Genomic DNA, 15,960 nt, shown 5'->3' on the forward strand with positions numbered 1-15,960 from the left:
TCTGAATCAGAGTTAAAGTTAATGAGATACTTAAGTGATTAATTAAGTGATGATTGGGCGTTAATGATGAACACCAGCTGTCAACAAGCAGAATCACTGAAGGACAGAGAAACTCAAGAACTACAACTGACTTCCAGCCACAGCAAGATCTCAGCAGAGGAGGATTAAATAACTCCACAAACAGCATTACCAACCTCACTTATTACTAACCAGACTGACTTTATTTCTGTCATTCGTCTACAGAAGGTCTTAGTGAGAATAAACAGAGGTGTAGATGTTGACGTTTTATTATTTTTTTTTTATTACCATTCTGGTGACCAGTGTTTCCTTTAGTTGGTCAGTTTGACTCATAGCATTTTTTGAAAGTTTGTGGTTTTTGTAACAGTTTTTACCAAAACATGTAATTTGTTACAAAGAATGCCAGGAACAAAGATGATCAGGTGATGCAGTTTTCAACAACAAAAAGTAGAAAAATGTATTTATCTCATCACTGTCCAACAGTGGTTATTTGATGTTAATAGATTATATTCACTAACAATACTCCCTTGCCACAGATCGGCCAATCTGAATTTAGATTTTTAAAAATGCATTATGGGAATTTTTTTTTTTTTAGACACAGACATCAAGAATCAGCATATGAATCTCAACAATGGTGGCATGTTTCATGCAGGGAGCCACAATAGTATAAAACTCATGGCTCCCAGGATGCATTGCGGCATGAAACATGTCACCATTGTTGAGATTCATATGTTGATTCTTGACATCTGTGTCTGAAAAGAAAAAAATCCCTATAAAGTGTTTTAAAAATTCTAAATTCAGATCGTCCAATCTGTTGCGAGTATTATTCGAGAATATAATCTACTAATATCCAATAACCACTTTTGGACAGTGAATTACTCTACTTTTTGCAATTGAAAACTATATCAGCTGATCAGCTTTGTTTCTGGCTTTCTTTGTTTCAATTTACATGTTTTCGTAAAAACTGTTACAAAAACCACAAAGAAATAAAGAGTAAAACTGCCCAACTAAAGGAAACACTGGTCTCCAGAATGGTAACCAAAAAAATTAAATAAATCGTCAACATCTAAACCTCTGTTCATTCTCACTAAGACCTTCTGTAGACGTATGACAGAAATAAAGTCAGTCTGGTTAGTAATAAGTGAGGTTGGTAATGCTGTTTGTGGAGTTGTTTAATCCTCCTCTTCTGAGATCTTGCTGTGGCTGAAGTCAGTTGTAGTTCTTTAGTTTTTCTTTCCTTCAGTGATTCTGCTTGTTGACAGCAGGTGTTCATCATTAATGCCCAATCATCACTTAATTAATAACTTAAGTATCTCATTAACTTTAACTCTGATTCAGAGTTATTTTAACTCTCTGTAGAGAGGGACCAAATGTTATCTGAGCAGAGTTAATTTAACTCTGGGGATTTTGCTGTGTAGAGAGAGTTGTATATTCTCAGGTGAATTCCTATATCAGCACGTCCAATATTTCAGATACTTTTCTTGATACTGGTTCACACGCGGTGCTTGTCTTGTTGGATTTAAACGCTGCTTTTCGATACAATTGATCATAGTACACAGCAAAATCCCCAGTGTTAAATTAACACTGCTCGGAGCATATATGGTCCCACTCTGCAGAGTGTTAAAATAACACTGAATCAGTGTTAAAGTTAATGAGATAATTAAGTGATTAATCAAGTGATGATTGAACATTAATGATGGACACCTGCTGTTAACAAGCAGAATCACTGAAGAACAGAGAAACACAAGAACTACAACTGACTTTTAGTCGCAGCTTTAAATTAAATCAGCTGAAGATAAAAATAAGACATTCAATCTCTAAAGATTTCTGCAGAGGAGGATTAAACAACTCCACAAACAGCATTACCAGCTTCACTTATTACTAACCAGACTGACTTTATTTCTGGTATATGTTTATGGACAAAAGTTTAGATGTCGATGTTAAAAAAAGGTCACCATTATGGAGATCAATATTTCATTTAGTTGGGCAGTTTGACTCATAACATTTTAAGTGCAATTTTGCTCTTTGTAACAATATTTACCAAAACTCATAATATGTTACAAAAGAAGCTAAAAATATTACATGTCCTGGTGTTATCGTTTTCATTATTATAAAGATGAAAGATTCATTAATCTTATCCCTGACAAAAAACAAAAGTTGTTATTAGTTATTAATAAAAGTCACTTTTTTTACACAGAGCAGTCATCCTGATTTAAAATTTTTATATACATTTCAGATTTTTTTTGAAAATTATTATTTTTATATTAGAAACGACAGACATCAATAATCAGAGTATGAATCTCAACAATGGTGACATGCTTCATGCTGCAATGCATGCTGGGAGCCATGATTTTTATACTATGGTGCCTCCCATAATGCATTGCGGCATAAAGCATGTCACCATTAATGAGATTCATACTCTGATTCTTGATGTCTGTGTGTTTGTCCAAAGATTATTTTCCCAATATTTAAAAAATAAAGATTCAGCTTGATGACTGATCTATAGAAAGAAATGAATGTTATTGAAAATCTATTACTACCAAATAACCATTTTCAGTAAATGATAGCATTTTTTAGTATTTGTACTTGTTGAAAACTATAGGCCTATCACCTGACCATCTTTGTTGCTGGCTTTCTTTGCAACCTTTGTGTGTTTTGGTAAACACTGTTACAATGACCATGAAATCAAATAATAGAAAAAGAATCAAATTGCACAACTAAAGGCAACACTGTTCACCATAATGGTGATTTTTAAATGGTGACTAAAACATCAACATCTAAACCTCTGTTAATTCTCAATAAAACTTCTGTAGACATTTGACAGAAATAAAGTCAGTCTGGTTAGTAATAAGTGAAGCTGGTAATGCTGTTTGTGGAGTTGTTTAATCGTTCGCTGTTGAGATCTTCACAGATTTAATGTCATATTTTTATCTTCAGCTGATTTAATTTAAAGCTGTGACTAAAAGTCAGTTGTAGTTCTTGTGTTTCTCTGTTCTTCAGTGATTCTGCTTGTTAACATCAGGTGTTCATCATTAATGTTCAATCATCACTTGATTAATCACTTAATTATCTCATTAACTTTAACACTGCTTCAGTGTTATTTTAACACTCTGTAGAGTGGGACCATATATGCTCCGAGCAGTGTTGATTTAACACTGGGGATTTTGCTGTGTATCTTGTTACATCGGTTGAAAAAGGTGGTGGGTATTCAGGGTGTCGCCTGGCAGTGATTGGCCACTTACCTTAAAAGATAGAGCCTTCTCAGTGAGTATTGGGAAGTTTTATTCTTCGTCGGTACCCCTATTATGCGGTGTGCCCCAAGGGTCCATTCTAGGCCCTCTTCTCTTTTTACTTTGTATGCTACCATTGGGGGCCATTTTTAAGAAATATAAGATTTTCTACGACTGCTATGCTGATGATACACAGTTTTATCTACCAGCTTAAATTAACAGTTCTTATCCTTTGGACGTGGTCTATGACTGTTTTGAGGAGATCAAATGTTTGATAAAACTATTAAATTCAGACGATTAAATTAAATTAAAGCAAAAGCGAAATATTGATTTTAGGCCCCTCCAGATCTTCATCTCTTCAATCTAGATTCTATTGCCACCAGTGTTCAGCCTTATTTAAGGAATCTTGGAGTTACATTTGATTCGTCACAAAATTTTGCGAAACAAATCAGTACAGTGGTAAAGGGCAGTTTCTTTAATTTGAGATCGTTGCGAAATTAAAACAGTCTCTACCTACGAATGATTTGGAGACCGTAATCCACGCTCTCATAACATCACGTCTACACTACTGTAATTCCCTGGCCTGCCAAAAACTGCGATCTCTTGCCTGCAAATTGTCCAAAATGCTGCAGCGAGTCTTCTTACCGGCACAAATAAGAGAGATCACATTTCTCCCATTTTAGCGACTTTACATTGGCTTCCTGTAAAGTTAAGAATTGATTTTAAACTTGCTAAAATTGTTTGGTAAAACTCTATCTGGTGTTGCACCTGTCACAGTCTTCGTCTGCACCTGTCTGTCTTAGTCTGTACTACACTTCCCAGAATCCCTTGTGTCTTCACACCTGAACTCACTTCCTCATTACCCACCTGTTTATCGTCTTGTTAATTACCTTCATCTGTGTCACCTGGATTTTGTTCATCAGTGTCAGTATTTAGTTTGCAACTGTTCAGTCTGTCCTGGTCGGTCCTTGTATGTTACTGTGTATTGGGAGTGTTACCCTTCTGTCTGTACCAGTTTTGTGTAAGTTTATTATAGTAAAAGTTTGAATTGGAGCTTGTGCCTCTGCCTTTCTTCACCCACACCATACCCGTGACAGCACCTAAATACATTTGTGACCTTCTGATTCCTTACTCTCCTCAACGAACAATCAGCTTCTCTTAACTGTCCGTTTTCGCTGTAAAACTAAGGGTGGTCAAGCCTTCTCTTCTGCAGCAACTAAACTTTGGAACAGTTTGTCCTTAAATGTGAGTCTCTAGCCAGTTTTAAATCATCTCTTAAATCGTATTTGTTCTCTCTGGCTTATGATTCGATTACTTAGTTAAATGTGTGTTTTTATTTTATTGTATTTTGTTTAATGTGTTTATATTTTGTATGTTTATTTTTATGGTGCCTTTTTATATGCTCAATGTTTTATTTTATTGCACTTTGGTGCAACTCTGTTGCTTTTAAATCTGCTATAGAAATAAATTTGGACTTGACTTGGATACACATCACAATCACACAGTGGCTTCAGTGGAACTAGAAGAGCTAACAAACTGAGACTCAAACTTCTCTTCTTCTCCAAACTCACCTTATGAGACGCTACAGCCTCTATCAGCGCCTGAAGATCTTCCTCTCTCTGCTGGATTCTCGTCTGGATGTTTCTCTGTGTTTCTTCAAAATGTCTCTGCAGAAAACCAAAATATGATTACATTTACACTACCATTCAAATGTTTGGGGTTGGATCACTCATGAGATCCAGTTTGAAGCAGTACCTGTTCCTCTGTCCTGGCTGCTGCAGTCGATACAGTGTCATGATTTCTGTGTTCATCCACCAAACACAGCACACAGATACACCGCTGGTCGGTATGGCAGTAAATCTCCAGCATTTTACCATGTTGAGTGCAGATCATCTCCTGCAGTCCTCCAGTGGGGTCCATCAGATTGTGTCTTTTACTTCTGAAGAGATTCTCATGCTGTTCAAGGTGAATTTGACAGTAAGAGCTTCGACACTCCTGACACGACTTTACTGCTTTCTGTTTATTTCCAGTGCAGGAGTCGCACTGCACATCTCCAGATCCAGTGAGAGGAACCGCAGGAGCAACAGATTGGAGTCTCGTCTTCTTCAGTTTCTCCACCATTTCAGCGATCACCACATTCTTACCTAAAACTGGTCTTGGTGTGAAGGTTTTTCTACACTGAGGGCAACTGTAGACTCCCTTCTGATCCTCCTGATCCCAGCAATCTGAGATGCAGTTCATACAGTAACTGTGTCCGCAGGGAATTGTCACTGGATCCTTCAGGAGATCCAGACACACTGAACAGCTGAACTGATACTGATCCACTGAAATATTGGCTTCTGCCATTTCACTAAAACATGCAGACAAAGAGAGCATTTAGTTTATGCATGCTATGTTTATGTTCCTTTAAATTTAAAGGATTACAGCAGGTCTCAGTGTAACCACTCATTCTTTTTACTTGATTCAATCTTTAAAAAAAATAAAATAAAAAAAAAATAAAAAAAAAACGAGCAAGTGCTCACTGCATGTCAATCTATCAAGTGAAAATTAAAAATCTGTGCTGGCTGAACCAGAGCCAAGTCCTATAAAAAACAAAAACGTTCTGAGCTGGCATTTAGGTGTCTTTACACCGACTGTTTATTGCTGCTCAGAGGTGGAATAAAGGCATTTACACAGCGATTTCGAAATCGATAGAATTCTGATAGAAATCGTTGGTAGGGCCTATGGTGAATAAAAAATGCAAATACACGGGATCGAGAGCCGAATCGGTGGATCCGCGAGGACTGAAATGTCGATCCCAAGATGATATTCATAGTCACACATTTCAAGACGTTATGGTGGATAGGCTATTGCGTCCTGAAATTATTCTCCAAAGGTTTTAGAACCCATAAGTTAGCAGAATCATGGTTTCGTGTTTGTGTTCCCCCATGTCACCCCATAAACTATCTTTAGCCTACATGAGCAGCGCACGCATGCGGGAGGTCTTTAAATGCAGCTTTAAATACTTTAGTGACGAAAAATAGCAGCATAACATGTCTACTGTAAAACGAAACATTGAGTTTACTTACATTCTATTCACAAACGAATCCTATTTTTCTGTTGGCTTCCGCTTTAATCGATTCAAATGTCGCGTTCTGCGTGGATTTCTGCAAACGTTAGTTGTGTTTTGTTTGACTTTAGTTTAATAATTTACAAACGATCCGTCGATCTATCTATTTGCTGCGTTTTAAAGCGCTGATCGGCGAAACGAGCCGTGTAAAGTCGATGAAGTGGTTGTGAAGTCGGAAACTTTCTGTTTCCCGTAGGGTCACATGATTTAGGCTGCACGAAATGAAAGTCTCAGAGTTATTCAAGCAAAACCAAAACCTTGCTAATACCTCATATTTTATATTATTACACCTGATGTTTTTCCATAATGTGTTTTATCATTTTCTGTTGTATTTTCTAGACGATAGCTAAGCAGGATGTTTGTGAGCTGAATGTCAATAGATTGTCATGTTCATGTAATCACATAAATAGCCAGAAAACATATGAGGATGATGAAAAACCTGATATTAATAATACCATATTAGATGTTACATGAATCTGAATCATGAATTTGATTCTAACTGTATTAAAAAAGTGTGCGGAGTCAGCAGAACTGAAGGTGTTAGGGTAAAAAATATTTGTTTAATGGTTGTAGCATCATCATGAAAAAAAAAACCTTAACCAATTAGCATACAATAAATCCAATCAGAAGAAACTATTTTAAATGTGTACACATATGCAAAAGTATATTTTCCTACAGTTAATAATAGCCTTGTGCACTAAAAACAGCCTGAAAAATTTAAAATATGTTCATACGGATAATCTAGAAGTAGCAGAAGCATTGAGCTTTCAGAAACCAACAAATCCTGTTGGTTGAGAAGTCAGAGATGTCTTTAACTGTGGTGGTCATAAGAAAAATATGCACACATTTCAGTAATGCAGAAACCATTTCTTTTAAACAAACAACTGAGTCAGCAAAAGAGAAATGACAGACATCAGAACATCAGGGAAATACAATGAGGCTACTTCAAATTTAATCAAATGTACATTTGAAAACCCATTGAAAATACTTAGCTCGTTCAGTAGTGGTACTTGTTCTGACTAGTAAATACACCTCATTACATCATCATTCTGCGAAATAACAAAGCCCCTAGAAGATCTGGATCAAGAAACTGTAGAACATTTGGATTATTTAATCGGTTAGACAGTTTCACCGCTGTCTGTCTATCTAATCCAAACACGGCGTAGAGTGGCTGAGTGAATGTGGCCTGGACTCTGTGGATGAGACTCATTGTGTCTGAGACGCTGTAGAAGGACAAAATCCCTGCGCTGTGATCCACATACACTCCTATTCTACTGGAGACATGGACTACAGGAAGAACAGTCTCAATGTTATTGTGCCAGAATGAACAATAGTCTGGAGAGCAATACAAACTCCAGGACTGATTGTTTCGTCCAGTGGCACTTTCAGGACCATTTCCCTTCCTGCTGATGCTCTTATACGTCACTCCTATATCCACTCCTAATCTCCCTTCACCAGCCCACTCCACCTCCCAGTAACAGCGTCCAGTCACACTCTCCGCACACAACGCCTCGGTCCAACAATCAAATCTGTCTGGATGATCAGGATACGGCAGATGTGTGTCAGAGTAAGTGATCACTGTGTTTCCCTCAGCCAGACGGAGCCAATGATTCACTGAGTTCAGATCCAGACTCAACAGATGGGAATCTGATGGAGATAAACACATAATCACTCATTTGACATTACATAAATATTTTAACATATTAATGGGTCTCTGCATTAGTATCATCATTTCATAAGAATTATAAGTTGACGTGTCTCTCTGACTTGTACAATCATGAATGAAACCTCAGTTCACTTTAAGCAAAACTTCATTTAGGGCTGCAACTAACAACTATTTTGATAATTTGATTAATCAGATTTTAAAAAATCTGATTAATTGAAAAGTTTTTCTTTTTGGAAATTTATGAAAAAAATAATTTAACTGTACAAATACTAATAGGATGTGCAAAACAAAAAGGTATCAACCCTTCTCACTCCTAAGGCACTAAAACTGAAGCATGGTTAAATGTTTTCTTCATTTCAACTCCTCTTAAGCTTTATGGTATCTTTTCTTTTTGCAAGGAACGGTGTGAAGTTTTATTCACTGAAATTCAAGATTTTAATCCTGCTCCGTGAACACAGTCACGTTTCATTCAAAAGATAAATCCGAACTCTGTAACGGGACACACAAAAGCATTTTATCTATCTTCTTCATTTATAGCGCTTTTCAATGTAGATTGTTTCAAAGCGGCTTTACAGTGATTACATGCTAAATTTGTCAAATACACAGCAACAGAAACACGTTTTATTAAAAAATGTATGTTCTGCATTAGTAAAGCGCCTTCGTTCGACATGATAGCCAAAGGCCAACTATTTAAATCCCAATAAAGTGGGGTCTATTTTATCAGTATTATTTTGATAAACATGGCACACTTTAACATTAAGATGGCATGAAAAGAGTTTTGACCTTACATAACTCAGATTTATTAGGATTTGCATAACTAATGGTGTCAGAATAAACAACACAATCTTACAGCAATTTAGCGTTTACAGCAATTTTAAACTATTTAGCGTTTTGGTGAATTGACCCTTCGCAGGGAGTTTGATTGACAGGTGATCTGACCGCTTTGTCCGAAAAAGCAGTCAGGAGAGTTAGTAGATTAACATGGGAGGATTTGAACTTGAGAAGCGGAGTGTACTGACGCCTTTCCGCGGTTAAAACAACATTCCTTCTGATGTTCATTCATGTTTATTTGATGCTATAAATGAACTAGAAGGAAGAGATGATCGGTTCACGAGCACCTTTAACTGATGCTACAGCGATCTGACAGACACATTAAAGAGCCACAAAACGGTATTTATTGTTTACATTTCTTTTAAAAAATGACAAAATTTGAAAGGTGAGACTTTGTTTAATATGTTTAATATCAAAAGTAACCGAAGGGTAATGTCAGCGTGTTGTCAGTCTCCTCTCTTCTCCGTGATGTATTTTTCACTGCGCGAGAACATGGTGTGGCGTGAGAGCGGCGTAGCTGGTCGGACATAGCGACAGTAAGGGGGGCGGGTCTTTGCGAGCGGTCAATTGGAGGCTAATTTGTACAAATTAGTACGATCCCATTCATACGTTTTCGTACGATCTGTTTAAACCCTAAAAAAAATCATATATTTTAATACAAATCAAGTTGTATGAATTCGTACGAAATATCCACCTTGTAAAATCTTTTTTTTTCCCCTCATGAGATCGGGTTGGAATAAACACCTTGAATCACTCTTGCGATACTTTTATGGAATACATCACACACATGATGTGGCGTCAGCGCGTCTCAAGTCAGGCAAATTTTCTAACCAGCATGCACTCAGGTAGACCGGTCTGTATAGCGGCACATGACTTTGAAACAGGTGCAGAAAGTGATTTAGGAGAAACACTGTTGATATTTGAAATCACTAAAATAAACAGTCAGTAAATGTGCAGTAAGCAATACTAAGAAACACTGTTGATATTTGAAATCACCAAAATGGCCCTAACCAAAAGGATCATGTCCCTGGAACGAACCCCTGTTTAAATCATCATGTTTAATTAGGACAGAAGAGGATCTCCCAGTGATCGCCAGTGTTTGTGTGTGTTTTCATTGTAACTCACATTGTAGGAACTCCTTCCTAGTCATAAACTGATGACTCGGGACAATGATCTGGACGGTTTTCACTATGAACACCAAAGAACATCTGTGCATCAGTGCCAGCACTTTAATTCCATGACGAGAATTAAACTACTACCATTTTATATTTAATGAACGGGGCACAACTCTTTTCTGAGTAAATCAGTATTTACCTGTATTAGATAACCTTTCTATCTCGTCTGTGCAGAACTGGTGCAGTTTGTCTCTGAGTTGAGAGACAGATTTCAGTACTTCATCAAAATTGGGGCGAGAACTGACAGTGAAGTCGTCTGTAGATCCAGAGAGAGAGACAGACGGGCAACTCTATAGACACAAAGACAAAAACATAAACTCTGTGCAATTAGAGAAGCCTGTTGAAGTCTTCAGTCTTGTGTTAAAGAAGATATATGTTACCTGGAGGAAATGAATTTGATCATCTGTGTTTAAAAACTGTTTCAGTTCAGTCTCTTTCCACCTCAGATCATCGAGCTCCAGCTCAAGTCGTGCCAGTCGTTCTTCAGCTTGATTCACAGCAACTCGTTCCTGATCTTTGATCATCTGCTTCACCTCAGTGCGACGTTTATCAATGGAGCGGATGAGCTCAGTTAAGATCCTCTCACTGCCCTCAACTGCCGTATGTGCAGAACGCTATTATAGGACACACATTACAATCAGCTCTTAATGGCACCTCACACAGACATTGAGCTCTAGTGTTAAACTCTTAAAAATAAAGGTTCTTAAATGGTTCTTCAAGTACAGTACGGAGTACCGCAAGGCTCAGTACTAGGACCGTTGCTTTTCACCCTGTACATGCTACCCTTAGGAGATATCATTAGGAAACATCTATATTTAGCTCTATATTTTCGCTGCCTGACAAAACATACCAATTCACATGACTAACGGAATGCATATAACAGAACGACTGACGAATTGGGATCTCGCCTGAGAGTTTTAGTTTCAACAATAGAACATTGCAGCACGCTGCAGGCTTTAACAGAGTCTTGCACGCTGTGCAGCGACCATCTCCTTGTGCGCTTCAGCACTAAACGAGCCTAAAAGAGTAAGCATGTGTGTGATTTTGTGTTTTTTTAAAGATGTCATTCCACCTGTGTGTTTCTGGATACTGTCGTTTCCAGTCTTAGTCTGACAGTCATGATCGCTGCCTCGTCTGGGCCGAAAGCACGCTAAGGTGGCTTTCGTGTCATGCACCTACTAAAGCGGTGGGTTACAACCAATCTTGGACCTGCGTGTCTGAATCAGGCCCTGCACAAGCTCCCATTCAAGATGTTGATGCAGAAGTGCATTTTCAGAAAAATTCGACCCCAAGATTGGTTTGCAGTGATCCACCTGAAGGACTTTTATTTCTCAATTGATCTCAATCAAGCATCTCTTTTCTTGGTATGTAGTTGAATTAGGTCAACTATGCAGCGCGCCTCACAGACGAACACGCTCAGTCGGTTCTGAACTGTCTGATCTCGTTCAGAGGCAGGACAGTGGTTCCACTGAAACAATTTCATAGGCTCCTGGGGCATATGGCATCTGCAACTGTAGTCACACCACTTGGGTTGCTTTATAAGAGACCACTTTTCTATGAGCAGGAGAAGCATGTTCCAGCTGGGGTGTCATGTGCAACAGGCATGCTGCCTCGGGCTCCTGGACAGGACCTCGACTGCAGTGGCACATAAATTGCCTGGAGTTGCTAGCAGTTCGGCTCACCCTGCCCCTCTTCAGATCGCTGCCAGCATGTACTGGTCTGGACTATCAACCATCAGGGTGGTCTACGCTTCGTTGCATGTCACAACTGAGCCATTCACATTCCGGGCGAACTCAATCGTGCAGCCGACAAGGTCTCATGACAGCCCACACTCCTGGGAGAATGGAGACTCCACCACCAGATGGTCAAGCTGAATTGGAAATGTTTCGGGGCCACGCAGGTAGACCTGTTTGCATCTCTGGACACGTCCCACTGCCAGTTATTTTTCTCTCTGACAGGAAGGACCCTAAGCATGGATGCGCTGGCACACATCTGGCAACAGGGCCTACGCAAGTATTCGTTTCCCCCAGTGAGCCTACTCGCACAGGCACTGTGCAAGGTCAGGGAGGACGAGGAGCAGGTCTTGCTAGTTGCGCCTTACTAGCCCAACCGGACCTGGTTCCCAGATATAATGCTCCTTGTGACAGTCAATACCTGGCGGATCCCTCTGGGGAAGGACCCGCTTTCTCAGAGACAGGGCACCCAGGGCACCTGCATCCAGACCTCGGGATCCTCCACATGTGGGGGACTTGAGTGATCTACTGATCTACCCCCGGGAGACGAGGCACGCTTACACTCTGAAGTGTAACCTGTTCGTTGAGTATTGTTCTTCTCGCCGAGAGGACCCCCGAAAGTGTCCGATCAGAGCTTTCCTGAAATTGTGCCTGGAATTCGGCCGGCTAACTCTCAACTGATCCTGAGTACCTGGCCAGGATGTGTGCCTAAGGTTCCCACCACCCCTTTGAGGGATCAGGTGGTGAACCTGCAAGAGCCTCAGCGCAAAACTTAACTGAACGAGTGCACCGCACTTTTGTATATACCCGTTCCGTGGGGCGTGGTTCGCAAAGCAAATCTAGCTTTCCAATATCTATTAGCTTGTTTTGTTACACTCAAAGTTGATTGGGCTCTCAGGCGAGATCCCAATTCATCAGTCGCTCTGATGTAATGTCTCTGTTCCCTCCTTCAGGGAATGGGGTTTACATTGGTAACCTTGACGTTTTAATTATTGGACCAAAAACCTTTTGCACATAATACTTAGAATACAGTCTAACACAGGATGGCTGCTCTGTCAAGTTTTGGTCAACAGTTAGGAACCTGGGTGTGCTCTTTAAGACCAATCTTTCATTTGAAAGCCACATTACTAGCATTTGTAAAACAGCAGTTTTCCATCTTAAAATATATCCAAGTGACGATATGCTCTCAATAACTAATGCACATCAGTTGCATCACTTGAGCAAGCTCTTAACGCATTATAGTCACATCTTCACATCTATTGCAGTCTCAAAATTTGTACCACTTGATAATATCTAGAATATAAAAATCAACTGTATCAAAATAATTTTACGCAAAGCTGCTTTGATATGATGTGTATTGTGAAAATCACTATACAAATCATTGTGGACTGCAGCCGGTAGATCATTTTCCTATTTAGTACTCCAACTCTGTAATAGTCTTCCTAGCATTATTCAGGAAGCAGACACACTATGTCATTTTAAATATAGATTAAAGACACATCGCTTTAATGTAGCATACACAAAACACACTATGACATTTCTATACATTTAGATTGTTAGGCTGCATAAAGTAGGTCAAACGGAACTGGGAACACTTCCCACAACATTCAATGTACTTGTTACATTGTTAGAAGAATGGGACCTGTACGCTAATATTAGTCTGTCTGTCTCTTATCCCGAGTTTAGCACAGTCAGCTGGATCCAGGCCATATTATTTATTTTCTGTAGCCAGTTTCACACTCTTTATTCCACTTTCTGGAAATCTACAATGCATTTTGTTTTATTATGATGTGATTTACTGTATAAAAGACTTTGTTTTTAGGCCAGGTGTTTAATTCTGCCATCCTTCTCATGTAGCTGTTTTTCAAAAATCAGATCATTTATAATTCATATAAGTCATATCATTTTTATTAAATCTTTCACTGAAGGCTTCTTCACAGAACCGAAAGTCCTTCTACTGCATTGTTTCTTCCTGGCACCTTTATGTTTAAGAGTGTGAAGGAGACTTCTCAAACTTCTCCAAACTCACCTTATGAGACTCCACAGCCTCTCTCATCTGCATTAGATTTTTCTTTCTCTGCAGGATTGTTTTCTGGATGTATCTCTGTGTTTCCTCAAAATGTTTCTGCAGAAAACAGATATATAATTAAATGAATACATGTTTTTGTAAACCGGTATCTTATTTATTTGTATCTTTATTTATTTATCTGCATTTATTTGATCAAAGCCACAATGGGCCCTATTTTAACGATCTGAAACGCAAGTATCAAACGTGAAACGCAAGTAACTTTGTGGGCGGATCCCGGGCGCTGTTGCTATTATACCGGCGGGATAAATGACTCTTGCGCCCGACCCAAATCTAAAATGTGTTGGTCGGAAGTAGCTTCATTACTCATAGGTGTGGTTTGCGTAACGTGCAATAAACCAATCAGAGCGTCATCTCACATTACCTTTAAGAGCAGACGCGCTTGTTCCAACACGGATTGCTATTATAAGGGCGGATTTGCCAGGCGAATGCCAGGAGCGGTTCACAGCTGAGGAGACCAAAGTTCTCGTCAGGGCCGTAAAACACTGAGAAGTGCATTGTATGGGAATGGGAGAAACCCACCCAAATAAGCTTCGGTTAAACAGGCGTATAATATTTTGGGTAAATGTGTAAGCTAAATAAAAAATTTCACATCTTCATGGACACAACAATGATTTCCCTCGTATGTTAATATTATTCCTTGTAATAATATATGATTTGCAAAAATGAAAACTCCTGCGCAAGCATCAAACGCGCATCTGTGTAGATGAGAGAATCAAAGTGCACACGCTACATTATGGCCAAACATGTGCCCTTTAGCATCTGAATAACGCGCCACTGTCTTTAGACTAGGTTTTCCTGGTCTGTGGCAAATTGTTTTCTGGAACTGCAAAATAGCACCAGGGAGCGTTTGCGCCAGAACACGCTCCTCTTTTCGCTGAACCGCACCCCAAGCGCAAGTTCATTCCCTAATTTGCAGACGTGCGTTTGTGGAGGGAAGAGTCCGCTGTGGTGCGGGTGCAAAATAGGATTGATACATGCGTCGGTGTACAAAGTCAATTGCGCTGGGTACAAGATAGGGCCGTCTACCTTTCTAAAACACAATCAATTACAACAGTTTCCCTGATTGAGAGAAAAATCACATAACAAATGAAAGAAACATCATGAAATAATGTTGCTCATGAGATCCAGTGAGGAGCAGTACCTGTTTCTCTGTTCTTGCCACTCCAGTCGATACAGTATCATGATTTCTGTGTTCATCCACCAAACACAGCATACAGATACACCGCTGATCGGTACGGCAGTAAATCTCCAGCATTTTACCATGTCGAGTGCAGATCATCTCCTGCAGTTGTCCAGTGGCGTCCATCAGATTGTGTCTATTACCTCTGAAGAGATTCTCATGCTGTTCAAGGTGAATTTGACAGTAAGAGCTTTGACACTCCAGACACGACTTCACTGCTTTCTGTTTATTTCCAGTGCAGGAGTCGCACTGCACATCTCCCGATCCAGTGTGAGGATGTCGATGAGGAGTAGCAGGAGGAGGAACAGGAGCAGATTGAAGTTTCATCGCCTTGAGTTTCTCCACCATCTCAGCAAACACCACATTCTTACTTAAAACTGGTCTTGGTATGAAGGTTTTTCTGCACTGAGGACATCTGTAGATTCCCTTCTGATCCTCCTGATCCCAGCAATCTGAGATGCAGTTCATACAGTAACTGTGTCCACAGGGAATCGTCACTGGATCCTTCAGGAGATCCAGACACACTGAACAGCTGAACTGATCCTCAGCCCATGAGAAATTGGCTTCTGCCATTTCACTGTATATGAACACACAGATGGAGAGACGATACACACTACAGCTCCACAGTTCCTTCCAACTGAAGGGTTTATATACCTCCTTGGTAACATACCTAAGAAACAGGTTTTTCTGCAGGGTGTGACTTACTGTAACTGTTCATTTCATTTTTATTTATTTTTTAATGACGTATTTAGACAACAAAGTTGTCTAAAATACGCTGAACTAATTATGATTTAACTCTACAAACTGATTTCTGTACTTAGTACTAGCATCGCCAACTACACCACACAATAATATAAATCATGTTACATCACAATATCATAACTGGATCATGATTGAGACTGCAGCAAACGTGAGAGAGACTCTATCGA

At 39.4% G+C, this 15,960-nt stretch overlaps 1 protein-coding gene across 1 annotated transcript in view; it reads right to left on the minus strand.

Annotated features, from left to right (window-relative positions):
* The window catches only part of LOC307009893 (uncharacterized protein), a 44,275-nt gene extending 28,611 nt beyond the window's left edge, over positions 1-15,664 (minus strand). The window contains exons 1-8 of the mRNA XM_079634083.1: positions 14,993-15,664; positions 13,792-13,887; positions 10,410-10,643; positions 10,169-10,319; positions 9,980-10,042; positions 7,398-8,004; positions 5,004-5,598; positions 4,820-4,915 (exon numbers count right to left, since the gene is read on the minus strand). Of these exons, the coding sequence (XP_079490209.1) occupies positions 4,820-4,915; positions 5,004-5,598; positions 7,398-8,004; positions 9,980-10,042; positions 10,169-10,319; positions 10,410-10,643; positions 13,792-13,887; positions 14,993-15,604 (2,454 nt within the window). The 5' untranslated portion in view covers positions 15,605-15,664. The remainder of the gene's footprint in view (positions 1-4,819; positions 4,916-5,003; positions 5,599-7,397; positions 8,005-9,979; positions 10,043-10,168; positions 10,320-10,409; positions 10,644-13,791; positions 13,888-14,992) is intronic.
* Between the last annotated feature and the right edge of the window lie 296 nt (positions 15,665-15,960).

Source organism: Phoxinus phoxinus (genome assembly GCF_949152265.1).
Source record: "Phoxinus phoxinus genome assembly, chromosome: 1".
NCBI lineage: Eukaryota > Metazoa > Chordata > Actinopteri > Cypriniformes > Leuciscidae > Phoxinus > Phoxinus phoxinus.